This window comes from Penaeus japonicus, unplaced genomic scaffold, assembly GCF_977035675.1.
Source record: "Penaeus japonicus unplaced genomic scaffold, GWHDUDI00000001_assembly GWHDUDI00000023, whole genome shotgun sequence".
Lineage (NCBI taxonomy): Eukaryota > Metazoa > Arthropoda > Malacostraca > Decapoda > Penaeidae > Penaeus > Penaeus japonicus.
The window spans coordinates 2420276-2434744 of record NW_028234425.1 but is presented as its reverse complement, the minus strand read 5'-3'; the positions used below and the strand labels follow the sequence as shown (position 1 = coordinate 2434744).

General features: G+C 38.2%; 1 protein-coding gene across 10 annotated transcripts in view; it reads left to right on the top strand.

Moving 5' to 3' along the window:
• Pi3K68D (phosphatidylinositol-4-phosphate 3-kinase catalytic subunit Pi3K68D) overlaps nt 1–13388 on the top strand; it is a 30367-nt gene extending 16979 nt beyond the window's left edge. For 4 of the 10 annotated variants that reach the window (XM_042999421.2, XM_042999420.2, XM_042999423.2 and 1 more), the window contains 20 exons: nt 572–598; nt 2738–2942; nt 3075–3282; nt 3594–3755; nt 3938–4056; nt 4306–4453; nt 4727–4915; nt 5112–5328; nt 5618–5755; nt 5960–6058; nt 6744–6896; nt 7001–7130; nt 7327–7482; nt 7720–8027; nt 8301–8444; nt 8655–8746; nt 9009–9209; nt 9411–9613; nt 10842–11098; nt 11485–13388. In XM_042999421.2, coding sequence (XP_042855355.2) covers nt 572–598; nt 2738–2942; nt 3075–3282; nt 3594–3755; nt 3938–4056; nt 4306–4453; nt 4727–4915; nt 5112–5328; nt 5618–5755; nt 5960–6058; nt 6744–6896; nt 7001–7130; nt 7327–7482; nt 7720–8027; nt 8301–8444; nt 8655–8746; nt 9009–9209; nt 9411–9613; nt 10842–11098; nt 11485–11694 — 3366 coding nt within the window. In that variant the 3' untranslated portion in view covers nt 11695–13388. The remainder of the gene's footprint in view (nt 1–571; nt 599–2737; nt 2943–3074; nt 3283–3593; nt 3756–3937; nt 4057–4305; nt 4454–4726; nt 4916–5111; nt 5329–5617; nt 5756–5959; nt 6059–6743; nt 6897–7000; nt 7131–7326; nt 7483–7719; nt 8028–8300; nt 8445–8654; nt 8747–9008; nt 9210–9410; nt 9614–10841; nt 11099–11484) is intronic. The other 6 variants (XM_086550028.1, XM_042999426.2, XM_086550030.1 and 3 more) reach the window with 3 other exon arrangements.
• Nucleotides 13389–14469: the final 1081 nt, after the last annotated feature.

Genomic DNA, 14469 nt, shown 5'->3' with positions numbered 1-14469 from the left:
GATAGATAGATAGATAGATAGATAGATAGATAGATAGATAGATAGATAGATAGATAGATACAATATGTATATATATATATATATATATATATATATATATATATAAATATAAATATATATATGAATATATATATATAAATATATATATATACTTATTTATTCATTTATATGTGTATATATAGTTTATATCTGATAAGAACTTGTATGTATGTCTATAATATACTCATACATATATATTTTTCACGTCTACGTGTTGAACTAATTATCTCCACTGTATCTATGTTGTTATTTAGATATATGTCATATGCCAAAAGATGTTTAAGTACACTTGAATTGCCAACCAAGACCTTCTTGATACAATCACAGATTATTCTTAAAAGACGGAATGTAGTTCAGTGAATAAGAAAACAAGCCAAGTGATGGAACAGATTATCACACTGTTAAAGTTATGAATCGATAAGAAAGGGTTGAGATAATTTTCCAAATAAGAAGGGTAGGGGGAGGTTCAGGAGGCCAGTGTTCATCACCAGTGCAACTCGAGAACTGAGCTGAGTTAACGTTTACATTCTAGCCCAGAGGCGCCGGGGAGCTCCAGAAAGTCAGTCGCCTCTTCGTCAAGGGGGTTCTTAGCATGAATGATGGTGGCATTGTCTGTCTGAACACTTGCGATCTGGTCTCGCCCAGGGATCAATTAACGCTTATTTTGAATGATTGTTGCGTTCCTCTTTATTATTTTTTTTTATTATTATTTTTTTTTTTGTCTAAACCTTTGTAACTTTTAGTGACTAATTTTACTAACAGAAAAATATGAGAAGTTTAAGAATCAAGGTAACAGCATATTATGAGAATATTTCGCTACAAGATAATAACTTGCTTCCCAATGTAAACAGTTATATAACCTGTCTGAGCATATCTGAGATTTGGCATGAACCTTTGCTTTCAACAGTTACTCACAGTTATAACAAAAAATGTGTTGAAAATCACAGGAATTGTATGGAATAACTAGACTGTATTATGAATTTAGATATGATAAGTCATATTTGAATCCAGCTTTTTTTTGTGTTTGCAGTACTGATTCCATAAATAACTTGGTTAATTTTGACCTGTGCTTTTTACTTGAGATAGAAAACAGAGCTACCACACAAGACATAAGTAGCTAGTTATTTGAGCAGTCTGGATGTATAAGCATTCGAGGCTTTATTTGAAACTGATGATTGTTTATTTAGCCAAAAAGTATTTACAAAACAGATGATTTGATAAGCAAAGTGCAATAATGAAATATTGGCTGAGGCCTCTAAGAGGTGCCACTCCAATATTTAATTCATAGGATAACATTATAAGATAAGATATAAAAATGGAGAACAGATTTCACAAAAAAGGAAAGTAAACATGAAAGTAAACATGAAGTTATTAAAGAGAGAAAAGAAGTGAGGAACTACCCAAGGAACTCAAGGAGGTTGATCACTTACCATTGATTATTAAAAAAGAGCATGTTGTAATGGATAGAAGTATTTGAAACCTAAGACTTGGAGATCTTGGATGAAATTTGCAACAGTGGTAAAACATATGTGATGGTTGAGTTGAAGTCTTGTTGAAGTAATAAATGGTAGATTTATTGCAAAGGAGGCAAGACTAGTATTTTACAAATTGGCTATGATTATTAAAGGTTTAACAACACTTTTTGTCTTAAATTAGATGAGAATTCGATGTGGCATGTAGTTAATAGTAGCAAAACTTTTGGTATGATTAGTGGTGCAGATTTGTCTAAACTTCACATCAGCCAGATTATTTGCTTTGAAAAAACAAGGATTCCATATTTTGATTTTTGTAATTTAAGGTAGGTTCCCATTTGTTTCTAGTGAGGAGGATATTCCACAGGGTTAAATATACACTTGAAAAGCGTAATGGTATGATATTATATCCATGTTGATTGCTTCAGGAATGTGTGGGTCATTCAACTTAAGAAATGTTGATTCAGAACTGTTTTTTGTTTTGTCTAAAAACAGGAAGAATTACATTGAATTTTATGTGAAATGATTTTTTTTATGAATATATATATATATATATATATATATTGATATTTATATTCATATATATACATACATACACACATATACAAAAAAATATACATTTTTTGGTCTGAATTCACAAAAACGAAATTAATGCAGATGTAAAACAAATAAGAACAATTGGTTTGTATTTCTGAACTTGGCCACTCTTTTTGACAGTTGTGTCCATGTAACTTAAAAAAGTTTGTGAAACTGAACTAAAACTATGCCTAAGGAAAATGCATCATATAAGCTTTAAAAGTGATTAACCTAATGACCTGATAGAGAGACATTGAAACAATGCTGGTCCCTCGAACTAGTTTGTGGAGGTAAGTGATAGCTTGACTGAGTTGAGAGCTAGATCAATTGTAGCTATTCTTATTTTGAAAAGTGTGTTCAACATGATGAGAATTAGTGAGATGATAACTTGAACTACTATGAATGTTTGAGCATTATGAATAATAGATTGAATACAAAACTTCTGATGGCCTTTTGAATTTATATAGACTTATCGTAGTTGATGTCATCTTCTTGAAGTTTGATTACTTTTAGTTTTAAATAGATATGAAACATTATAAAAAGTGAGAGGAGGGATTTTTGTGTTAAATATCTCAAGGTATTAACAGTTAAAATGCAAATACAATTGAAACTGTGATATCGCAACTCTAATACGCTGTAATGGCATTCAGGGCATCTTGGACGGAGAGGAGGACATCCCGGGGCAGCGCATCCTGTCAACGGGCTCGCATGACTCCTCCAATCCAGAAGATCTGAAGCATCTCCTGCTGGATGCACTTAGTCGATTAGCTGGTGCTGTTAACAATTTTCTGGTCATGTATGCCAAAGCATTTAGGGTGGACTTCACTGTGGATCGCACGGTGGATGCTACAAAAGGTAGGGGAGAAAACAGGGTTTCAGTTTATTTGTTGTTTACAAGCATGTGTATTGATATGATTTAATTAGAAGATATTATGCCTAATACCACCCATGCAATTTGAATCATTACGTTATCACAAACTCTTATAGAACCTTGTGACATAAGAGAAGTGCGAGAGAAGGTGTCAATGAAGGTCCAGGGTCTGCACCGCCTCGAGCTGGAATGGAAGTACGATGAGTATTTCGTGGAAGTCCAGCTGTTCCATGGGTCGCGCTGCATCGGTCAGCCTGTGCACTCGCTCAACAAGAAGATCACAGATGACCCCAAGTTCTACCCTAAGGTCGTCTTCAATAAGTGGTGAGTGAAGTAGATACTTGTAATTTATTTATCTATTTAGATGCAAACAATTTTCTTTGCTGTACTTGTAATTTTTTTCAATATAATAAGTAACCTGCATATTGATGTAGAACTGAACTGTCATTATTACTAGCCTTACATATTTAAAAAAGAAAAGATAACAAAGTTGGGAAACTGTCTTCATTAATATTATCAACATTTTTTGTTAGATAATACTATCATCTATGTAATTATTACTCGTTATTAGTCTTTATAGAAACCTCTCTCCAACTTGAACCAGCATTCTGATTCCACAACTCCCACACCCCCAGGTTAGACTTAGGTGCCCGCATCAACACACTGCCAAAGGAGAGCAGACTAGTCCTCACAGTATTTGGTCTGAAGATCATCGAGGCGGAGAACAAGAACGAGCAGCCGCAGTACATTAGGGAGGAACTGGGGTGGGCGGCCTTGCAGTGCTTCTCCTATGAAGGGTAAGAGGGTTTGGCTATGATTTGGTTCTAGGTTTATATGTTTGGTAGTTGTGTTATTACAGTTAAGTCAATGAGATGAAAAAATATATGTTTCAAGCACAGAAGTGACGTGGTAAGAGGAACGAGTTGTGAGAAAAATTACACATCAGAGTTCAATTGTAAATGAGATCTTTCCCTTCAAGCAGGAAATTAACTCAAGGGTCACATCTGCTAACCCTGTGGCCCATGGTGAGCGACAAGCGCCTTGGTCCAGCTCCTTACTCCTCTGATCATCCAAGAGTTCACGGCTGCCCTGTCCTCTGTGAGTGGATGTCCGAGTTTTCGTGCTTATCAAACGCGGTCTTAGATTTTCTAGTTTAGGTGATGGGATCATGGAAAATTGGCATGGTTATATATGTATGGATGTAATTTTTATTTTATTTCATTTCATGGATATTTTGCAATTATTTTTCACCTTTAAGATGGCATGCAGAAGGGAGCCTTTAAAACTGTTAATCTGGGTTTATTGTCATCTTTTTATGGAATCACTAATTTTTTTTTTCTCTTACAGCGGTTGAACTAAAGGACTTTGGTGGCGAGGTTTACTTCCCCAGAATAGAAGTTCCACCCCCAACCAAGCTGGAGTTTTCATCCCTTGATCTGAATACTCAGCAACAACTCTCAGATATCATTGAAAGAGATATATTTATCTTTAATAAGTATGTATTTTACAGTTTTCATTAGGTTGACAGAAAAGCTAGATAGTTACCTAATAGTTACTGTGGCCATTGTGGAATCCATTCTGTTTGGAAAATTATGATATAGATATTATTTTTTCCAATCTTGATCATGTCTCCATTTATTTTTGTATAAATGTGGAAGAAGGCCTTTTTATACATGTCAATTAGAATAGTATTCTTAATAGTATTATGTAACAGGAGCAAAATCAAACATCTTGAAAGATTGGGCACTTATTCAAAGGAATCTTTCAGGGGTTCAGTGGAGGAGCGCGAAATCCTTTGGGAAAAGAGGCACTACCTTCATGAGGAACCTGCTGCTCTTGCAAAGGTGCTCTTGGCGGCACACTCATGGGACTTCTCATGCCTGCCAGACCTCCACTCTCTTGTGAGGAACTGGGCATCTCCTGCGCCTGCAGATGCCTTGCATCTTCTACTGCCATGGTGAGATGCCATGTAATGTTTTCATGGTTGGAGAGTGAATGTGTAGTGTGATAGAAATTGTTTTGAATTTTTTGTGTTCAGTTAAAAAATTGTTTTTTAATACTGAATTTAAGGATGGCTCAGTGAGTCATGACCATAGTGCACTGTGAGTATCTGAGAATGATAATAATTTTGTCTTCATTCCCATTTCTTACAGTTTTGCTGACAGTGTAGTCAGGGGATGTGCAGTAGGATGGATCAGGGGTCTGGGATCAGATGAGCTCATAAGCTTCCTGCCGCAGTTGGTCCAGGCAGTGAAGCACGAAGCATGGGACATCTCGCCAACGGCAGAGCTACTGTTAGAGCGAGCATTAACGTCGCCCAGGCTTGCACATCATCTGTATTGGCTTCTCAACCAGTGCCTTCCTCTTCAGGTGTGTTATGATGAGGGAATTGTTATTGTTGGAGGTTCTTCATTTTGTATGATATGCTAGTTTGCAAACTGTAAGTTATTATATTTTTTGTTCTTATTTGTTTATAGGAGATTAAGATAAAACCAATCATTATATTTGTAGGATAGAAGATATATTGCATGTCAAATATTGTATTAAATGATTGTGTATCTTGTTTTGCAATGTGAAGATGATTATTGATAATTAGAAATGTAATTTTTATATTTGTATAAAGTGCAAGGTGTTGGCTAACACTAATGACATCTTGCAGACCAACATGGGTGGTGAACGTGAATTGGTGAGTGATGCTAGGTACCGTCGGAGGCTCAATCTCGTCACCCGTGCACTGATGACCATCTGTGGAAAGAATATGGAAAACCGACTTCTCACGCAAGAGGCCATACTAAGAGTTAGTTTTTTATGATTTATCTGTCCCTCCATTAGATGAGGGTAGGTCAGAAATATAGGTATACTGGTGTGCCTAAGGGTGGCACACCAGTACACACATGAAAGAAAAGAAGAAAAAAAGAAATGAAGGATATGTGGATAACTTCTATTAGAATCAGATTGTATTTGATAATGTATAAAAAAAATATACACATTTTTTTTCCAGAGTCTTTATGCCACAGCTATGAACATCAAGGACACAAAAGATTCCCAGAGAATGAATGTGCTCAGCAGAGATCTGGAGAACATCCACTTCAATTTGACGGTAAGGGTCTTTACAGCTGACTCTATTGTCCATATGTTTCATAAACAAATTGAATGGCTCTTGAGGATTTGTATTCAAGTGTTGTATGAAGTTTGTTTTATTTGGAAATATTAGGTGATGGAAATGAAAAAACAAATGCCTTCTAGACATGTACCAGTTACCATGGTGCTTATTAAGTTATCAGGCAAAGAATGATCATGGATAAAGTAAATTTATAGTTAACCCACACTGGACGGGTGGTACAGTACTGTACCGCGCATTCAAAAGCCCAGTGGCCGGGCGGCACAGTATTGTGCCAGCCATTCAATTGATTTAGGCCTAATAATTCGAACGCCCCGGCATTGGGACATTCAAGGCTAGAATTCCCCCGTCGTGGATGGGTTAATTAATTAATTACAAAATGTGGACTTATTGTTCATGTAAGATCATACAAGTGCATACAAACCCTTTTGTCTTCTATTTATCTCCTCTTTCTTGTGTAAAGTGTACCTGTCACAATCATTAATTTGGTTTAGATTTCTCTTTTGATATGACTAAGTAACTGAAGTTATTACCTCTAAAAGCTTTATGTAATATGTAAATGTTTGTTCAGATTGTATGTTTCAAAATGCTTTACCATATTGTAAATATATATAATTCATTCAGACATTGATTCCAATGTTTCAAATGTGTCCAAACATTTTAGGAAAATCCCACGTCACTACCGCTGTCCCCGTCACTTGAAGTTGCTGGAGTTGACCTCAAGAACTGCTCGTACTTCAATTCCTTCACAGTTCCTCTCAAGTTGGCATTTCTGTCCTCGGAGGAGAATACTGATCCCATTCATGCCATCTTTAAGGTAAAAGTTGGAGTTAGAGGAATAATCTACATTTTTTGTTTATCTTGATCTTTCCTGGGATTCTAATTGTCTTAGGTTCTTACTTTTGATATTTCACCAAACAGGTGGGAGATGATCTTCGTCAAGACATGCTGGTTATTCAGATGATTCGTCTGATGGATAAACTGTGGCTGAAGGAAGGACTTGACCTCAAAGTTGTTACCTTCAGTGTTGTTCCTACAGGAGACAAGATTGGTGAGTTGCAGAATGAACAATATGTATAATGTTTCTTTGAGTTTGCAGTGATTTCTAAGAAAAAGTCCTTTGATTTGTTGAGAAAAGTGGCTGATGTTTCTCTTTGCTATGAAAGATGATTTTTTTATTCTCATGTGCTGATAAGTGAAATCAAAACTAAGACCACAGTTTAAAAGATATATTGATTTGTTTCCAGGGATCATCGAGTTGGTAAAGGATGCTGAGACACTTCGTAAGATCCAGACGGAATATGGCGTGACGGGATCGTTCCAAGACAGACCCATTGCTGAATGGTTGGCCAAACAGAACCCATCACAGCTTGAGTACCAGAGAGCTGTGGATAACTTCACCGGTAAGGAGCCTCCTCTTAACCCCAATGCACTTTGTGTCCTTAATTAGGGTGTGGGTTGTTTTCAACAGCCAATCCTCTGGGTTGAGATTAGGATGCTTCTGAAACAAATCTTAGGAACATTTTTGAGAATGTTTGTATATAATATTTTATTCAGTAATGAGGAATATTTGAGATCCCTCAAAAGATTTTTGATATTGCAAATAACGTTTTCTTTTTTTTTTTTACCCCTTTTTGCAGCCTCCTGTGCTGGATATTGCGTTGCTACCTACATCCTGGGGATCTGTGACCGCCACAATGATAACATCATGCTCAAAACCTCTGGGCATTTGTTCCACATAGACTTTGGCAAGTTCTTAGGCGATGCACAGAAGTTTGGGAGCTTCAAGAGGGACAGAACGCCTTTCGTACTGACATCGGACATGGCCTACGTCATCAATGGGGGAGAGAAGCCCTCAGACAAGTTCCAGGGCTTTGTTGACCTCTGCTGCCGTGCCTTCAACATTATCAGGCACAATGGCCACCTCTTGCTGTATCTCTTTGCTCTTGTAAGTTTAGTGGAGGAAGCAAATGACTATTGGTGCTTTTGCAGATAGACTTTTCATTTGCATTGGTTGTATAGTTTTTTTGGGGGAATAGTGTATAGAATGACATATAAAGGTAATTAATATCAGCTCCTTTTTTAAGAATATTGTATTCAGAATTACTTCATGAACATGTTTATTCTACTATAACAAAAAATCATTAGAAAATTTAAAAGGAAGATTGGTTAAACACTACGTCATGTACGGAGAGTAAGAGGCTTTTATTCTTATATTTAGATGGCCTCGTCTGGCATTCCGGGCGTCACGTGGGATGCTGTGACATACGTTCAGCGTGCACTCCTGCAGGACAAGACTAATGCTGAGGCCGGAGCAATGTTCTCACGCATGATCCAAGAGTCTCTGAAGTCATGGTTCACGCAGGTTAGAAGAGATATTTTCGTGTGTTGTCTTGGTTTATGTCCTTGTGGGGAAATTTTATTGTATTCATTTATAGAAACTTCTGTTCTCTCTTATTGTGTTCCTTCTGTGTACTACCTCTAAATGGTTGATGGAGACTTCATAAAAAAAAGAGTAAATAAAGAAACATAGATATATAATGTATCTATTTTTTTTTTCTTTTTCTTTTACCAGGTGAACTTCTTCATCCACAATCTTGCACAGCTAAGGTTTACAGGGGATCACTCAGATGATCTTCTCCTCTCCTTCATTCCTCGGACTTACACGTGAGTTTTGTGACCGTTAAGGTTGGAGAATTGGTCATGTTCACCATTTCATTGAGATTACTATGGCAATGTTATATATTGTGCTCCTATTCTGCTGATGAACTTAATTAACAGATGTTCATGATTTTTTAGGGACTTTTGTTTTTCAAAGCAAAAGTATTGAAATTTTTATTTCTTTATTAAATGAAGGGCATATTCCAAGTACTGTATATGATATCTTTGGTATTAATGTGTATGTGTCTTCTTCATGAATGACTCACAGGGCAGCACAAGATGGCAAGATCCGCATGGTACGGCTTTACAGTTACCAAAAACGTTACAACCCCAACAAGTACTATGTGTACATCTTGCAAGTGGACCGAGAAAACCAGAGGGAGCCAACGTACCTGTTCCGTTCGTACAGAGAGTTTTCAGAGTTCCATCAGAAGCTGTGTCTTGTCTTCCCTCTGGCTAGAATACACAGGTAAGGGAATATTTGAGGAATATTATTTAGTTTTCTGGATGATTCATTAACTCTGTGCTTGATGGCTTAGAGATTACTACATAATGCCTGCAAGCACATAAAAAAAAAAAAAAAGAGAGAGAGAGAGAGAGAGAGAGAGAGAGAGAGAGAGAGAGAGAGAGAGAGAGAGAAATAAACACCAACTTTCGTTCTTTTGCTCAGCATACCAAAAGGCGTGCAGATCGGAAGGTCGGAGGTGAAAGCAGTGGCGGAGAAGAGGAAGTTGGAGATTGAGCTCTTCCTGGCGACCCTGTTTGACCTAGCGCCGGAGATTGCCCACTCAGACCTTGTGTACACATTCTTCCACCCGCTCCTCAGGGACCAAGAGGATACAGATATCCACCTCAAGAAGCTGAAGAGTAAAGGTATGGGATTATTGAAGTGTTGAGTAATTGGATACTTTTATGCTGGGATACTTTGAGGGTGAGAGCATTGAGTGTTGAGTTTGAGTGTTGAGTGTTGAGTGTTGAGTGTTGAGTGTTGAGTGTTGAGTGTTGAGTGTTGAGTGTTGAGTGTTGAGGGTTGAGGGTTGAGGGGTGAGGGGTGAGGGGTGAGGGGTGAGGGGGGTGGGGGTGGGAGGGTGATGAGGGAGTGTGGGGTTAAGGGTTGAGGGTTGAGGGTTTTGTTGTTTGAGGGGTTGGGTTGTTGGTTGAGGGTTGTTTGAGGGTGTGAGGGGTTGAGGGGTTGTTGTTTGAGGTTGAGGGTTGGAGGTTGTTGGGTTTTGAGGGTTTGTGGGTTGAGGTTGAGGGGTTAAGGGTTGAGGTTGAGAGGAGAGGGGTAAGGGGTGAGGGGGTCGAGTGTCGAGAGTTCGCGTGTCGAGTGTGCTCGTGTCGAGTGTCGAGTGTCGAGTGAAAGGTGTCGTCGAGTCGAGAGTGTGTATGTGAGAGTGAATCGTGATGAGTGTGAGTGTGAAGAATGAGAGTGAATGTGAGAATTGTGAAGAGTGAATGTGAGAGAAGTGTAGAAATATGATGCTATTATTGTTATTATTACCCTGTTCTATTTTGGTCCGTACTACAGCTATCTATAGCATGTGAAACTACAACTTCTCAAAGTTGGCTGAAATCTTTAATATGGATATATGGTAATTAGTGACTAAGATACCAAACTAGTAGTGTGCAACCTTGTAAACACACACTCAAAACAATCATACACACACACACACACACACACACACACACACACACACACACACACACACACACACACACACACACACACACACACACACACACACACACACACACACACACACACACACACACACACACACACACACACACACACATACACATACATACACATACACATACACATACACACACAACCACACACACACACACAACCACACACACACATACACACACACACACACACACACACACACACACACACACACACACACACACACACACACACACACACACACACACACACACACACACACACACACACACACACACCTACCTACATATCTGCCCAGCTATCCATTTAAGCTGCTAAAAGAATCATGTTTATCCCTTTCATTTAAAAGAACTATCCATCCAACTCCACTTCAGTGTCATAACCAGTCTGTCATACTGCCACTCCCAGATGCAAGGGCGAGCTTCACATCATCATCTACGCAAAGCAGTGCTGGACAAGTGCAAGGTCAGGTCAAGGTCAGCGTGCAGTATCTCAGAGGTCAGCTGCAGATCATGGTACACCACGCGCGCAACCTATCCCTGACGAGCCCCGGGCAGGAGCCTTCCCCATACGTCAAGCTCTACCTGCTGCCGGACCCCCACAAGAAGACCAAAAGGAAAACCAAGGTCGTCAAGAAGACATGTCACCCGACCTTTATGGAGCCGGTGAGTGTTTGGCTATGATAAGCCACATCCACGAATTAAGAGTAGACTAATTTTTGCTTCTGTTCTTGGCTGATGTTACTTGCTAAACCTACAAAATCATATAATCACATTTGTAAAAGTGCATTAGTTGTGAATAATACTAATGTTATTTTACAAACAATGATATTGTGATATATGACCCACCATACATAATAAAAGCACTGCTACTCATGGCCAGTAGCAATGAGAAGGTAATACTATCATTGCATAATTACATTACCTTCTGTAATCACCCTTACTGCATGACAATACAACAAGCATTACTGTTATTACTATTATACTCTATTTTAGTTCCATTACTAACTACCTGCCAATACAGTATTAACTTAAACACTCTACCTTTTCAGATCACATACCGCATGTCCCAAGACATTATAAAGCAGAGGGTGCTTGAAATTAGTGTGTGGAGCGAGGACAAGTTCAGCGAGAACGTCTACCTCGGGAGTTGCTACCTCCGTCTCTCCGCCCTAGATCTGAAGGAGGAGCAGTGCGAGTGGCTTAGTCTGGAGAACCAGCGCAATACGGCACTTGGACACACCATCCAGCACAGAGCTTAGGTTTTAGCATAATTACAACAAAAGGGGCCCAAAATGCTGAGCATCATAATGACAGACACTTTGATGAAAAGTAGCTTTACAGTTCAGTACAGTATAAATATGTTTAGCGGTGCGTGTTGATGTAACAGAAGGCATTTACTAGATTGCGTGAGTTTGATTTTCCCCTCCCCCCCCCAATGTGGCAGAGAGGAACTTTGGAACATTTTGGAATCACATTACAAATGCATGAATTTGTTGTAGGAATTTGATCATCTGACATTGATCATAATAATGTATTATCTTTTTTCTTCAAACTGATTGTTATCCAGTGTGCATTACACCTCAGAAGGGTAGACACAAAGTGAATAAGTATGATGATGTTTCATGATAATGAAAATGATAATCTATGTGTGATTTTATATCTTATTATATACACAATAATTAAGTTAATGGTCTGCGAGAGAGGTACCAGGCGGTGTCTAATATTGGTGTTCGTCTCTAATTACTTTATCATATAATTTAACTTCTGTATATGTACATAACCATGTTCATATTCATGATGAGTTCGCAATGTTTAAACTTTTATTGCAATTCTACATCAGGCAAAGATAAAGAAATGACAGAGTGTTTAGAGTTAGTAATTTATAGTATGTATAAAATGAATATATATTTTTTTCTGTAAAAATTTTAACCTCATTTAGTAGATCCATTCTGTAATAGGTTTTAATGTATGCCCGATAAATTTTGACATCTCGGAGCACCTCAGGGGTCTGTCTGTGTAAAAAGGCTCCTATGTCATTATTTACTTATCATGAATAATTATTATTATTTGTTTAAAAAGTTATGTGTGTAGAGCACTTTATTGCAAATTTAGTGCACTTGGAAAATAGTACTTTTTTCTAGGATTCCAGTACCACATGTAAAAGATAGGAATTTTGATTGTGCATTGGCTCTAAAGGCAAGAATGTTGCTAGTCCCTCGATTTAGTGATTTAAAAGGGTCCCCTGCACAAGGTTAGGTAACAATCCCTCTACACGATAAATAGAATTCGAGGATAGAGTGCTTCTGCCTTCACATTCAGGTACTAGATAAAACAGGGTAGTTAGAGCTTATAAAACCATAGGAATGTAGTGAGTTCTACACATGCACACCTTTTCATGAAGGTGTGAAGTTACACAAAGCTTGAAGTATCATTCAGTATACAGGGAACTTTCAGCACTGTAGGACAGATTTTCACAAGCTATCACGAGTGTAGTTGAGAGATTGCGAGACTGGGGATAAGCAAGCAAGCAAGTAAGCGTAAGAGGGCGTGCGAAAGACAGTGGGAATAAGAGGGAGAAGAATGGATAATTGGCATGGAACACAACTTCCTACCAAGTGTAAATTTCATGCGATTAAAAGTTTCATGTACACAAGAATACTGATTGAATACTTTAGCTGTAATTGCTCACTATAATACTTGCATGACAGATATTGTATAGATAGAACCACATGTATTTTTTGTAAGAGATAAGAAATTACTCTACTACAGTGTTGTTAGGTATCGATACACTAGGGAAACAAATTACAATATCTTTATAGATTGATTTTATGAATTCTAACCACTGCTTTATATTCTATTTTTTGCAATACACTGTTAGCACATGTTAGTACATTGCACTCTGTAAAATGTGTATAATCCAGCCCTAAAAAGAAGAAAAAAACGGAAAAGAAAAGAAGAGAAGTATATATTTTAATTAGTGTCCTGTTTATTTTACCCGTAGTGAACAGTTGCACTTTAAAAACTTGTTGTATTTTAGGCCATGTCCACATGAGGGGCAGAACCTATGCAGTCACAGGCTGTTGAGCGTATATCCCCTCCCGTATTAAGCAGTGTTACCAGATCAAGCAGTTCCTGGGTGGCTAGCTTTATCCCCTAGGGGGCATGGGCATTTCAATGGTTTGTTTGCCTATGGTGTCATTTCTGTGTGTGGCTGCCACCCACCTTCCACACATGTGGATTGGAATATGATTTCGGAACAGTGTTTGCCTGCACAGACATTGACCCTGGTGTGGACATGGCTATGGCCTAAAGAACCTGTTGTACTTTAGCCTTGAGGAAAGGAAGTACTGCAGTGCTTGTGATATCAAGTGCTTTTACTGTGTCTGTGAAATCTGGTTAAAACTGATGGCTTCCTCGGAGTGTAGCACACATACACATATATAAAATATATGTAACATTTGATTGTTAAAACAAATACCACCGATATATAATATCTCTGAAATCTACTGATTGCTTTTGATAAAAGTTTTGTAAGAGGAGGTTTTAGTGTAAGAAAAGGCATTCTCTCCCTTTTTATTGTATTGGTTATTTGAAGTGAATGGCAACTGTAAGGTCTTGTGTTTTAATTTTGCAATGTGTTGAAAGATGATACTGGGTCACTAACAACAGGTCAATACCAGAGGCTAATACCCTATCCACATTATTGAGCAGTGTCCGTGGGCACAAGCAAGTAGGTTGCCTCTTGACAGACTTTTCACTTGTCTAGGATAAAAAAGAAAGTACCTGTGGTGGAATTTGAGCCATTTGAGCAGTAGTCGAACATCACTGCCAGACAAACAGTGAATCCTAGGAGGCGTAGCTGTCAGTGACTCGGGTTTTGACTAAAGTAACCGTCAAACATCTATTCTCTCCTGAAGGCAACCAAAGATCACTTATCTAGATTTGAGATCCTTCTTGTGACTTATAACTATCAGGTATCTCCTGTGGCTCCTGCCAGGCTTAGACTAGATGCCATGTGGACAATAATACAAGTG